General features: G+C 39.9%; 1 protein-coding gene across 1 annotated transcript in view; it reads right to left on the bottom strand.

Annotated features, from left to right (window-relative positions):
* Positions 1 to 14,475, bottom strand: part of LOC134227377 (uncharacterized) — a 317,006-nt gene that overhangs the window by 11,614 nt on the left and 290,917 nt on the right. Inside the window, 7 exon segments of the mRNA XM_062708795.1 lie at positions 5,705 to 5,762; positions 6,645 to 6,785; positions 6,849 to 7,109; positions 8,018 to 8,212; positions 8,215 to 8,268; positions 8,345 to 8,474; positions 8,546 to 9,372. Coding sequence (XP_062564779.1) covers positions 5,705 to 5,762; positions 6,645 to 6,785; positions 6,849 to 7,109; positions 8,018 to 8,212; positions 8,215 to 8,268; positions 8,345 to 8,474; positions 8,546 to 9,372 — 1,666 coding nt within the window.

The following is a 14,475-nucleotide window of genomic DNA, read 5'->3' as shown; positions in this document are numbered from 1 at the left end:
TGAGGTTTGCGGAGGCACGTAGAAGACAACATTGCAGAGCGAATGTGTCGCGATGAAGGGACGTGGAATGCGGTAAGCAGAGTCGTGACACAAATACTGTCAGAGCTGCAGCATCGATGGAGGAAGTACAGGGGTCAGACAAAAGGTTGAGATAGGCAAAAAATTGTCGATGTTCAAATCAGCATAACTTTGTGTAGAATCATCCGATTTTGATAAAACTGGGACCATCGGACGCGGAAACTCTTCTAGTATACTGGCCCTATATGAAACCTCTGAATGGCCATTGGCTACCGTATTTTCTGCTGCTGCTTGTCATTTTATATGACGTTTGCTGCCATTATGTTTTATGTTTTCCCCAGAAACTAGAACTGATATGCTGACCAATTCTGGCTGCAGATCGAAAATCCGTTAGGTATACGCAGAGATATGACCATTTTCGTGAAATGCATGCAAATGCATGGAAAAAATGCATCTTGAACATACCCTCGGAAAATCCGGAACATTTCCGGTGGCCAAGGACCAGTCTCAGGTTTTGCAGAGGGACAGTGTACTAGAAGAGTGTCCGCTTCTGATGGTCCTGGTTTTATCAAAATCGGATTATTCGCAAAGTTATGCTGATTTAAATTTGAACCTATTTTTACCTATCTCAACCTTTTTGTCTAACCCCTGTACCAGCAAATAAGCGTCGGTTTGGAGGGAAATCCAGCACAGTGAACAGTGTTTGGTGTCGGGTCGTCGGGGCGCCGGAAGTCTTCTGCCAACCGAAATCGTCGGACCGACCTCGGCACTCGAACCACCAACCTGAAGAAGAAACAAGGAAGAAGGAAGTGCTTAGGTTATGTAGGGCACCGCCAGTGCAGACGTCATCCACCATCGGAATTGTCAGACCACCTCTGCAACCCGAAGTCGAAGTCGACGCAATGTGCGAAAGCGTCCCCTACGATACCCAAGCAACACCTCTTGTTTCTCAGTGAGTAACAACAACTGTGGTGTGACTTACTAAAGGTCTGACTTATGCACAACGCATCGTATTTGGAACTCCTTTGGGACACAAAAGCGCAAGAGGTGGAGCCTATTATTCTTGCGGCTACAATGAAAATAAAAACACAAAAACCAACTGGGAATCGAACCATCGACGGTGAGATTTGCAACCTACTACTATATTACACCATCGATTCTGTTTGCAGGTTCTGCTTACAAATGCACAGTATAAACAACAAAGTCATTTGTAACTGCATTGTACCATTAAAGGAACATGCAGGGGAGTGTCAAAAATTAAATACTGCTCAGCTGAGCTCAAAGTGTTTTGCAACGTATTAGAAACATTGTCGTAACAGCAATAAACCGAAGTGTTATTAATTCTGCAACTTATCTGTTTTGTTTCTGATATGAAACACATCGAATTTTAAACCACCCAAGAAGTCAGATGGGTAGAATATTGCAACGCCACTTAAACGGAAATGAAACATTGTGATTTTTCTGAAACTGGGAAGTGGCTTTAATGTGACTCGATGTATTGCCAGTGTCTTCAATGCAATTTATTTGGAACAAACACCTATTTGAAAGATGTTGCGCGTGCTGCTTGGGTAGCCGCCGGTAGTCGGGGCACCATCAGTGCGGAAGTTTCCTTCACCGGAACTGGTGGACCACCCTCGACGCCGGGGAAAGTCAGGAGAATTCGAGTGAGGTAGTTTGTGGCACGACCGCCGAGGGATCGAGACAACGTAGCAGTGGATCTCTGCAAGTCAGTCGGCTAACTAAGCTAGGGGCCGGAATTGTAGTAGAAGTGCATGAGTGCATTTTTTTCTCAACTCAAAATCCTTCACGCCGAATCACGCCGCCGTCGCCGAACATTTCTTATGGCGTGACGCCGCCGGTGTAAAAATGGTCTTACGCCGCCGCCGTTTACAAATACTTTGGCGATACAGGTCTACTACAAGTGACCTTCCATGACCAAACCATTGACAAAGCTGGTCACGGAGAATGTAAATGTTGTGTTTAAGTGTGATCAATGTTTAATGTTAATGTTAAAGCCAGTGCACTGCAGTGTTATGGCGAGCAGAATGTTCTGTTCTCGAATGCACAAAAGCTTTAGAAGAGATGTTTTGGAGACAATATTGCTGCTCAGATAAATATCGCGTTGAAAGACGGGATGAAGCAATTGTGGAAAAATGTACAAAATGCCTTAGACAATGCTGTCTCCGGTTTCCGAAAAGGTTTTTTTTTTTATAATTTGATGCAAGCAATACAGTAGCTACAATGAATGTACTGCAAGGTTCATCTCGTTTGACTTCGGAGTCTGCACTTAATCCCAGAGGTAAAAAGCGGAAGGTTCAGGAAGCAGAGTCTGATGATGTTTTCAACGAAAAGATTAGTTTCACGGAGGTTGTTAAGAAAAAGTAATAGTAGTATTAAAAATAAGACAAGTACGACCGCTAATAATGTGAAGGTTGCTTGTAAGGCTCGTACGGTTGTAGTGATAAAACCGAAAGAGTCCAATCAGAGTAGTGATGATACACGGAAATTTTGACCACTAAAAGGATCCAAAAACACACAAAATCAGTAACTTTGGGAGCGGGAAAGACGGCTCTGTGTGCTGAGTGTGCAACTGGATTTCGTATTGATGTTGTGAAAGTTGGCATTTAAAATGAGTTGGGTGAAAATTACAATGCTGTTGTTCCCTCATCGGTGCCGAAGCTTAAAATGATGGGCATGAGCGAGGGGGAAGGGTCGTTTGGCCGAAACCCATTCGGCCGAATGCCACTAGGCCGAAAGTTGTTTGGCCGATCAAACGATTAGACAGAAAGTCATTTGGCCGAAAGGGTCGTTTGGCCGAAAGAGTTATGTAGCCGAAAGGGTCATTTGGCCGAGAGGGTATTTTGGCCTAAAGGATCATTTGGCCGAAAGAGTCGTTAGGCTGAAAGGGTCATTTGGCCGAAAGGGTCATTAGGCAGAAAGGGTCATAAGGCCGAAAGGCTCATTTGGCCGAAAGGACATTTGACCAAATGAAACATTTGGACGAATAGGACATTTAAAAAATGAGAAATTAGGAGTAGGAAAAGCGACGTCTCACTTCTTACTCCTCATTTCTCCTCTCTCTCTCGAAGTGGGTAGTAAGACGTCTACTCATTTTGTGCTTTTCACTTTTTACAGTGAGAAGGGAAAAATGAAGAGTGAGAAGTGTTACGTTTCACTTCTCACTCCTCATTTTTCACTTTTCAAATGACCTATTCGGGCAAATGACCTTCTCAGCCAGACGACCCTGGGTTTCGGTCTAATGGTTTGTTTGGCCTAGTGGCATTCGGCCAGTGGTTTTCGGCAGAATGGGTTTCGACCAAACGACCCTTCCCCTGAGCGAAAAACTTTCGAAAGGTCAGAATAAAGACATCACTATCAATAAAGTAAAAGTGATACGGATGTATAAAAATCCACGTTTCAACTACAACAAGTACAACGTTGGGATTGAAGTCGATAAAGACAGTCATAGCTGTTGGTTGACCGCGAAGAAAGAAAACATAAGGTTTGATCGGTGCCTTGTTGTTCCTGAGATTAGTGTTCTTAGGTGTTCCCAATGTGGATAATTTGGACACATGAGCTGAGCACGGATTTCAAATACTCTATGGCTTGCTCAAAGTGTCTTCTTCTTCTTATTGGCATTACATCCCTAAACTGGGACAGAGCCGCCTCGCAGCTTAGTGTTCATTAAGCACTTCCACAGTTATTAACTGCGAGGTTTCTTAGCCAAGTTACCATTTTGCATTCGTATATCATGAGGCTAACACGATGATACCTAATGCCCAGGGAAGTCGAGACAATTTCCAATCCGAAAATTGCCTAGACCGGCACCGGGAATCGAACCCAGCCACCCTCAGCATGGTCTTGCTTTGTAGCCGCGCATCTTACCGCACGGCTAAGGAGGGCCCTCAAAGCTCAAAGTGTAGTGAACGTCACAAGACATCAGAATGTACGTCAACTGAATTGAAAAGTGTTAATTGTATTAAAATGAATCAAGAACAAACAAATTTGGATAACCACGGAGCATTTAGTACTGAATGGAAAGTGTATAGAAGATTAAATAATCGTAAAGAGAGCCAAGTTCTAGCAGAAATATGAATAAATTCGATATTTTTTATTTAAACATTGCTGGTCTATCTACAAACTACGTTGAATTACGTCTGCTTTTAGAAGATAAACGTTCATTTTTAGTATGGTTAAGTTATTTCGGCTGGAATTTCACACGTCGCTGAATTTTCAAAACTATGTGCTGTGTGAAGCATTTGTTTCGGGTTATAAACTTCTTCAAGAAGATAGTGGTTGGTAGAGAAGAAGGCAATTCATGATAGGATTCAAGAGAAGTTACCGACGATTTGATATATCATGTAGCATATGCTGAAGACATTAATCAAAAGTTGCAGTATACAATTTGTTCACCTTAGATTCTCACCGTCTATTATTATAGGAAAAGAAGTTCTGTACAAATCGATGATATACACAGTAGGTGTAAGAAAATTTACATTTATATTAGGCCGATACAAATATTTAAAAATTATTTTATCATCCTTCCCTTTGGATTTTTTTTCTGAAAAATAATATTTTGAGGGGGCAACAAAAAAAACTCGGACAATTTTGAGGATTTTCAAAACATTCTTTAACAAATCCGAGGAGGTTTTTGATTTTTTTAATTTTAATATTTATTTTTTTATTATCCCCCCCCCCCTTGACTTTTCGGAGACCAGTATGACAAAAATTAATTAGATTAGATATTTGTAACGGCCTTATACATAAAATTAGAAAAAGAAACAGAAAGTTGGAGGAAAGTTCTTCTCTTTTTCTTCTGATTTAACGCATTCTGATCATCAAATACTCACAATGACAATTTGAATTCGAAGGAACTTTATCTTTTGTTTCTATTTTATCACTTTCATTGAAGTCCTATTTTAAAATTATCATCACACCCAACAAGCGGATGTCAGATTTTCTTACAATTCTGCATAAGAACCTTCCGAAACCTGTACAAGAACTGGGCATATGCAAAATTGTTAGATTCTTTTACAAAAAAGTAAGCTTTTTATTCAGGTTATCTGCCTGTAACCGCATATTTTCCCATCTTTGCTGGGTTTCCAATCAATATGGGACAGATATGCCATTACAGGCAGTAATGGTTTTATACAATATTTGTATTAGTATCAAGCAATTTAAAATATGCCCAGTTCTTATACAGATTTTGGCAGGCTCTTATACAGAATTGCTAGAAAATCTGACATTTGCTAGTGGAGTGTAGTTATTCGTGTTTAAACAAATATTATCGAAACTATTGAGTAAAATCATAGAGAATGATTAAGAAATATAACAACGAAAGGTTAGCCTAATGAAATGATTAATCATGCACCTCAGTTATTTTCACCCAAACAACAAGTGCTAAATTTCTTAAGAAGCTAAATTAATAGAAAAGTGTACCCCAAGCATGTGATTTTATCTCTTGAAAATAAGTACAAGCTGGCGGATTCGCAAGCATTGTACTTGACTACAAATCTGACAAATTTGCATAGTTCATGTTTTCGAACCTATTTTTATTTTGCTTTTCAAATGTAAGAAAGTCTAGCACTTGTTGTTTCGATGTACTTACTCGAATTTAATGTTAGTTAAGTGTAAATGATCAATTCTGCTTACTCTAGTTGCAAAGCATCAACATTGTTACGCTTACCTTTGATTTTTCATAAAGGAAAATTCCCCATCTTCGATCTCCTCGATTTGTATGGACGCTGTTTGGTTGCAGTTAGCCGTTGACCGTACCGGCGCGTTATGTGTTGCAAATGCATTTGCAGTTATAGTATTGGATTATCGAAAAACGAACAGGAACAGGACAGCACGGACACGCGTACAAATAAAACATTGATCGATTTTTGAAGTTTTACATAATGTGTGGTTAAATGTTGCAGAAACGGAACAAACATCACAAAACATTTTGGGCGTTGAATTTTGATCGATAGATTTTGAAACACGTGTGGATGAAGGAATAGAAAAAACGAGAAAAGAAGCGAAATGAGTTTAAAAATTCAAATGGTAGATGAGTGTAAGAAATGGTTGAAAATAGTGGAGCTAGGGGAACTACAGTTAGTGGTGGATGGTTGATGAAAATGGAACGTGCACTTTGAAACTTTCTACAGGCCTACGATTTTGGCAAGGGAAATGTTACTTGCTTTGATCGATATTTTTGATCTAGCAAAATACGGCCACGAGAAAATTAGCATATTTTAACTTGAATTGAAGCAAATTAGTAGTAAGTAGCACTCACATGGTTAGCATTAGTTGAAAATTAGTAAATTATCAAAAGAGATTACGAATGACTACCAACTAGGATTGAAGCTGAAAGCCAGCAGTTGATTATGCAAGCTTTCGGCAGCGGAATATAATTGCACTATTGTTACACGTCTAGAGCTCACAACTAGATATGGAAAAATATTCAAACCACTAGATATACTACCTGCCATTGGGTTCTACAACGGTCTCTTTTAGACCGGAGGAGGAATGATGATTCTATATACTAAAGAGACACAGAAAGAGAGACAGTGTGCGGCTGTGTCTGGGCGAAAAAATGTGCTGCTGGTGTTGTAATCAATGTCCTGTCAACATCCAATACTCACATTTATCCTGCCTGCGTTTTCGGCGACAAATGCAGATGATGATGACGCAAATCAATATTACCGCGAGCAGCAGTGCAGCAACGGCTGCAATCAGAATGTACGGCGTCAGAATATCTCCCTTGAGCCACCATGCCACGTATCCTAAAAAAAAGTGTGAAAAAAGTTAAACCACTTTCCAAATGAAATTATGCCATCCACACTCACCTGCAACTTCGATTTCGCAGGGCTTTCCCATCCCGACGCCATTGGTGGCCACGCAGACGTACGTCCGCATAGCGGACACGTCGCTTTCCAGCACCAGGATACTCTCGTAGGCGTCGCCTCTCGTCTGGTGGTTCTGAAGGGTGTCGTTCTCGTACTTGAGGCTCCAGTCAAACTCGGACTCCTTGGGGCTGCCGATTGCGGTACAGATCAGAATGTCCTCGTCGTTGACCTCCTTTCGGGTGATGGTGCACGTAGGTTTGTCTGAAGGTAAATTAAAATAATGTTAAAACTCGACTGACAATTTCTGAGCAATTTCTTATGCATTAAAAATTGTATACATTGCGGTTATTATTTTTATTTGGTCAAATAGGATTTCTTTTTTTTCCTATACTCTTGTCTGAGTTGGTGGTCCTTCAAAAATTAAACTACTCTAACTTTAATTTAATTTAAAAATAAAACTTAAGAATACATAAATATGGATTTTTTATCCTTATTGTGACTGTGTGACCAGAGGACATAAAACTACATTATCCTAATAGATATATCTAAAAACAAGAACAAAGCTACATTAACGAAAAATTTAATATACGAAATATCAGTTCTGGTTCAAATTAGTAGTATGAATAGAGTGACTTTCATTATGGAAAAAACTATCGATTATGCCAAGCTTTTTAAAAAATTCATGGAACATAGAAATATTTTTAGAAAAAGTCGATTGGATAAATCTGATACCAATAAACAACCGTGATTTTTGTCGAGCTTACATCTTTTTCTACCCACTTGAATAGGGCAATTGTCTATAAAAATAGTCATTTATATGTAGCCAGCTAAAAAAGCTGAATAAAAATGATCCGCATAGACACTAAACTTATTATTTGTTCAGGCTTATACAATATCAATTTGCGGTGGCAGAAATTACGCAACGCAGGTAAAGGGATCAAGCCTAACCAGGTGTGAAACAAAAATAAAACCAAGCGTCCCCTGTAACCAAAGCAGACAGCGCATAAATCCCATTCAACTGGAGGATTACCGCGCGTCGTTGCCCAAACGCGCCAACCTCAAAGCAAACTAATCAACTACACCCGAAAGCCACCAACGTGCCGAAGAGTCAGCAGCGAATTCCACCCACCACTCCCCCTAAAGCTCGCACTGCGAATGCGAATACGTACAGTGGATGTCGATGACGGCATCGGTCGAGTGGTTGCCGTGTTTGTTGGACGCTACACACGTGTAAACGCCAGCGTCGGACCTCTCCATCACGGTGTTTACGATCAGCGAGCTACCATTCACAATATTGACCGCATTCCGCCACCAACTGAACTCTGGCTCTGGTAGGCCAGGACGAGCACACAATTCGCGGGGAATTTTGCCTCCTCCACCGAAATGGAAGAGCTCGAAAGGGATGTGTTCTCCGGAGGATCTGCAAAACATATAGAGAAAGGAGCTTCTTAGTTTCTCTGCACCATTCATCAAAGCAGGCTGCCGTGATTAATTACATTCCACGCCGAAATATGTCGTACTGCGAACGCCAGGGCCTGCTGAGTTGTTTGATGAGACACACGAATAGTGGGAGCTATCACGGATACGATCTAACATGCCGTCCGGCCAGGCAGACATGTTGAAATGCTGAAATTATTCAACCATTGATTAACTACCTACTCTAATCAACAACATTGAAGAAAAATATTCATCCTTACCAACACCGAGTATGCACTCTCGAAATCTCCGGTCGCCGGTTCGGCAGGCAGATACGTGCTTGTGATGTAATACCGTTCGTCCGAGTTCTCAATCCCAACGCCTTCCTTGAACCAGGAAATGGAGCACGCCGGAACGCATTCCACCCGGCAAGCCAGCGAAATATTCGAAGTCGAATACAGAGCTCCGGTGTACGGATGCAGCTTTTGTACAAAAGCCGGTGGAGCATGCACTTCCAAGTGCACCACTGCAGCGTTTCCTGCGCCACCTTCATTGTAAGCGAAGCATGTGAACGTCGTTCTCGAGTCCAACCCCACCGGATCCACAGTCCACGATGGGGTTACCACGTCCTTGGCTGGCTTATCTCCCCGCAGCCAGCGGAAACGGGTAGCATGTGGATTGCCACGGTCTTCCACCGAGCAGTTGAATGTAACGCTTCGTCTCTTTATTCCAATATAGGGAAAATGCGTTATTGTTGCATTTCCCGGCTCGTAGAAGATGTCCAACGAGTTCTCCTCGCTGATGTCCCCCCACCCACCAAGGTTGAAACCTTGGCAGGAATAGTTGCCGATGAATTCCCGCCCGACGTTTTGCAGCAACATCTTAGTCGGGTCCACCTCACATAGGTTTTCGTCGCCCAAGCTGTTTCCATCGCCATTATCGTCGCACTCTGGCAGCTCTTTCAGGAACTCACCATCCAAAAACCAACGCACCTTGGTCAGCAGCAGTGGATTGCCGTCTACAATGTTGCACAGCAGGGTGATGTTGGCTTGGTCGTTTTCAATCACCGGTGTTTCCGGGTCCATATTGAGCACCACCGTTGGTTTGTCTGTGAAAGGAGCGGTCGTTAGTTCACACTTTAATGCGATAATTTTTGAATATGACATAAAATTTATTCGATAACGCCAAAATGCCAATTCGAAAGCGAATGGCAGTCAGTCGCTTTTGTCTATCAGAAATTCGTGGAATCCATGACATGTCGTTATGAAATGGCCCGCAGGAGCCCAGCGAGCTCACACAGCTCTAGTTCGATGCAATCAAAACGTTATTGCTTTGTGAGCTGTTCATGCATGGAGATTTTTAACATTGAGTCCGCCCCAGCTTGATTGATTGAATCTGATACGGTCGGACAGGTTGGCCAGCGGGATTAGAGAACAATTCACAAACTAGAACAGAATGGCGATGGCCACAGGCTCGCGGCAGTGCCGACCGTATTCAAAAATATGAGATACAATCAATCACACAAGCTGATGTGGCAGAACAATTAATGAAAACGAACGAACGGGGGTTATTGATATCGATTGTATGTTTTTCGAGCTTTTATCGGCGAAGTGAACAAAAAATGAATTGCTATCCTTTTAATGTTTCTATTTCTATCAGTAAAAGTAAAATCTAATCAATTCACATAAGAGCTTTATATCCTTCATTTTAGTATACCCCTCATAAAACCTTCTCATGCACTGTCAAAAGGATAGGCCCAAGTTTACGATAAATTCTACGATACTAATAATTATGTTTTATTCATCTGACGTTTTGGGTCATTATGTATATTATTTCGTTTATTTTTAAATCATACTATTATATATATGGGGAAGTCCCCCAGCGCCTGATACCTCCTAATGCTTACAAACTTTGAAATTGAACAAAAATGATCAAAATTTCAATGTTTCACCTTACTTAATAAGGTTCGAATCAACAGTATTAAAATCAATCGGATGTATTCTGATTATGTGGAGATGATCACAATCAGGCATATTTTCAATAACTATCAAGATTTGTTTAATAAACTGTGGTGCAAAATCCATTTCTGTATCCGGTAGCTGTGCCCAACGACCGGACAGTGAGTTTTTTCTTGAGACCAAAACGCCATTCATTACTCGTGTTTTATTAAATGTACTTCAATTCAATTGTTTCTTTTTTCCAAGGTATCAGATAGCCACAGAAATAAGCTGCAACAAAAACTGAAGATGTCATTGAAAAGGTGGGAGTTTGGAGTAGGGTGTAAGAAATTAATCTTGTGAGTCAAATAAACTCTACTAACACATTTTAATATCTACAATTTAGAGCAAGTTAAAAATATTACTATTCTAAATTACGTTTTTATTTACTCATGTAACATGAACATGATCACATTTGAAAATTATGCAATTTGGTGTATATAGCATGCAAGTAAACAAAATCTGGATAGTTAGAGAGCTTTTCGTTAGTTGGCTTATGTGTCCGGCACTAAAGGATCTCCCCATATAGTTGAATTATAACTAGTTTTGAATGAAACTTTATCCGTCATAAGTTAATTTACTTATCCTTGAAGTTTGATGAAGATATCCCCGGAGCAATTCCTATAGGAATTGTTATTCTCAAAGGAGTTTCTAGAATAGTTTTTGAAGTAATTTCTAAAAGATTTTATGTTGAAGTTTCGGACGAATTTTCAAAATTAAATTTTTAAAGAATTCCCGTAAGAAATTCTCTGGAAATTAGAAACTTTCTGGAGAAGAACAATAAGAAATATGTTGGATACAATTATAAATATCCTGGAGTATCTTTTAAACTAATTTCAGGGAGAACCAGAGAATTATTTGAGAATTAACGAGACGAGGCAGCCTCAGGCTGAAAGTCTCGATAATAAAGACAAAAAATATTTGAGAACCACCAGAACGGTCCCTGAAAGAAAGGAAGTGCCCAACAAACTGCTGGACCAGCCCAGCACCTAGTGGAATTCCTAATGGATTACTCCACCAACCAATCACAAAAGTTCAATCAATGGACTCAATGGATTTCAATAAATGGACCTAGACTCGAAAGAAATTTCCTTAACAAAAAAACATGGTTGAAAGAAAAGGGTATCGTTTGCTAAACAATTAGGGAAATAAAAACCCACAACGTTTTCGGCTGTTCGGCTAAATTGAGAGTTGATGTAAAGCCAATGTCAACTTCTCTCCGCGAACAGCCTAGATAGCCATGTTGTCGGCAGCTGGTTATCTGGCTAAGAATAACATTACGGATTGCCTGGTTCCAGTGGTAGCCGGAGATATGGCGTAGTTGACCTTTTGCTTCCCCGAAATAATCGGCTACTCTTGTTCAATCTCAACATGAGGTTAAATAAAGATGGGGTTATGAATATGTTTTTGACTTAGTTTTTCAACAAATTGTCACCTATATGGATTCGCATTATGCGTTTTTCACAATATACTCGGTGTGTCGTCTTTGACGTTCGGTTTCTTAGCTTTTCAACAAATTGTCACCTATATGGATTCACATTATGCGTTTTTCACAGTGTACTCTGACGGAATTCAATGCACAACGGAAGCAATGCACAACTGTCATTTTTATTATTTCACGCATGCTGCGACGCAGCAAAGCTAAATCAACAAAAATGACAGTTGAGCGCCGCCTCTGAATCGATTGATGTGCCCCCGAAAACGCGAGCACTTTGGAATTTGGATTCCGTCAGGAGTGACCTTAACGTTCGTCCATTGTTACGTCCTCAGTGTTTTTGTGACACCTCTATTTAGTCCCTAATTTAATGCGTGTGAGCCTACATAATTGGCTTTCCTATAAATGGTATATCATATGCATTTGCATTGTTTGATTTATCCAGTATATTTTATGCTTCGCGTTTCATTGCGTTTTACAAAATGTATCGTATGTATGTATTATTGAATGTATCCTCCTTCTCCTGAAACCTGTTCCATTCTCCTTTCCAACTTGACTTCCTCTTCCTTTCCATTTTTATGAACAATTAAGGAAATAAAAATCTACAACGTCATCAGCAAACCGATAACTTCGAAACCTATTATTCTATTAGTGTTGTGCAGTGTTGTTTCCGTAATTACGAGCTATTTGATTGAAGAAGCTTCCGTGTATAAATACAACTAAGCTTCTTCAATTAAATAACTTATTCTTTTTTTTTTTTGCTTAGAACAGCGGTTCTCAGTCTGGGGTATCTTCAATAACCCTAGGAGAAACCTCGGACAAAAATGCGTAATGATGGATGTTACATTACAATTTCAAAAAACTTATTGATAAGACGAAAATTAATTTTGAAACTTTATACAGGTATTGTTGCTATTGCTATAATATGCATGACGATCAAAAGCTAGTGAATTCTTTCCATCACTACCAGCAAGTAACCGAGATTCACACAGCTGAAAAAATCAAAACTTAAATTTCAGGGTTGAAACTCATAACGCTTCATAGTATGTGATGAGCTCGAGATGAAATCATTTTTATTTCACGAAATAACGAAAGGTTCAGACAATTTTTTGGATAGAAGGCTTGTAGTGGAGAGCCACTTTTCCCGTTATTTACAGTTCCATTTTGTTAACTTATGCAATAGAACCTGAATCTATTCAGTGAATAAGAAGGTTTGCCTTCTTTCTATTTTCATCCATTTAAATTAAAAAAAAAATCAAGAATCAGCTCTACGATCGACTGTACGAACTATGGACGAATGACTACGCTGATAAGTAGAATCCATCAATTTTCAAAATCCGTTAAAAATGTACAACATCAAAAATCATAAAACATAGCCTACCATATTAATCTTTCACTCAAATCAATTAACCCTTTGTGGCTTTAAAACATTACAAACTCTCTGTTGGTTTTCCTTGCTTTTAGAAATTCGCTAAAAATAGTGAAAACGATTTTATGAAAGGTTTCATGTATTTAAAACCATTCTCCTCACTCATCTATTTCACCAGTCAATTCCACAATTGAACCCATGCTATAAATGAAGCGAATGGATCGGTGGAAACTGGTAGAATAGTGTGAAATCTTGCGATAATTGACAGATTGGTGATGTGCTTGAGATTAGTGTTTAAGATTAAGACGCAAATCAATAAATCACAAATGTTTATTTTTTTAGATTTCCGTGATTCTTATATACATTTAAAATCAATTGATGGCAAAATCATGAAATATACTCCCATATCCGAAAACGTAGACGTAGTCCTACGTCAAACAAAACGGGTCTTCTACATAAGGCTGAAAACTCATAAGGATGAACGCGAAAGGCTAAGCTGATATATCTCCACTGGCTATCAGCTTCCACACTGATATTCTTCCCTCCCCCTTCATACGGGAGTTTGGCAGAAGGAAGGTCGTGCGATATATACCATCACAAATATTGCCCTCCGCTCGCTTTCAAATCGACTTCTATAAAAACATTCTTCATGCCTGCCGTATCCTAACGGAACTATCAATTCTATACTTTCACCTCTAATTCTATCATGAACATGTACGTCCAAGTTTGGAAGATGATATTAGCATTTCCATATCATTGTAAATCGTTTAACTTCACGTAGAAGTAACACACACGAAATCATTAATTTAGTGTACTACCCTCGATGGGGGCATCCATCAATTCAGCTGTTATTGGTCGACGGTACAGCAGCAGTGCCTTTCTCTGCTTTGTTCTCTCCGAGGCAGCCAAGTTGGTTGCGACGAGACGGACGCAATGAGAAAACAGAACTGTGCAATAAAAATCCTATTCGACTAAATGCTGATGTCATATTAGAAATTTGGAGACAGTACTCGTCGATAGCAAATCCTTCCGCACGCGATGGCATATGAGCAAGTCAAACCACCTTCCTTTTGCCAGTGGAGATATATCAGCTTCCACACTGATATTCTCCACTCCCCTTCATACGGGAGCTTGGCAGAAGGAAGGTCGTGCGATACATGCCATCACAAATATAGCCCTCCGCTCGCTTTCAAATCGACTTCTATAAAAATATTCTTCATGCCTGCCGTATCCTAACGGAACTATCAATTCTATACTTTCGCCTCTAATGCTATCATGAACATGTACGTCCAAGTTTGGAAGATGATATTAGCATTTCCATATCATATATATATTATTATTCTTTCTTCGTATTCTTTCCCAATTCGTCTTCCTTTTTCATTCTTTGATGTTCCCCTTGTTTTTCCACCT

The sequence above is a fragment of the Armigeres subalbatus genome, chromosome 3 (genome assembly GCF_024139115.2).
Source record: "Armigeres subalbatus isolate Guangzhou_Male chromosome 3, GZ_Asu_2, whole genome shotgun sequence".
In the NCBI taxonomy this organism is placed as follows: domain Eukaryota; kingdom Metazoa; phylum Arthropoda; class Insecta; order Diptera; family Culicidae; genus Armigeres; species Armigeres subalbatus.
Note: the sequence above shows the minus strand (reverse complement) of the source record. Positions and strands in the feature narration are given on the sequence as shown.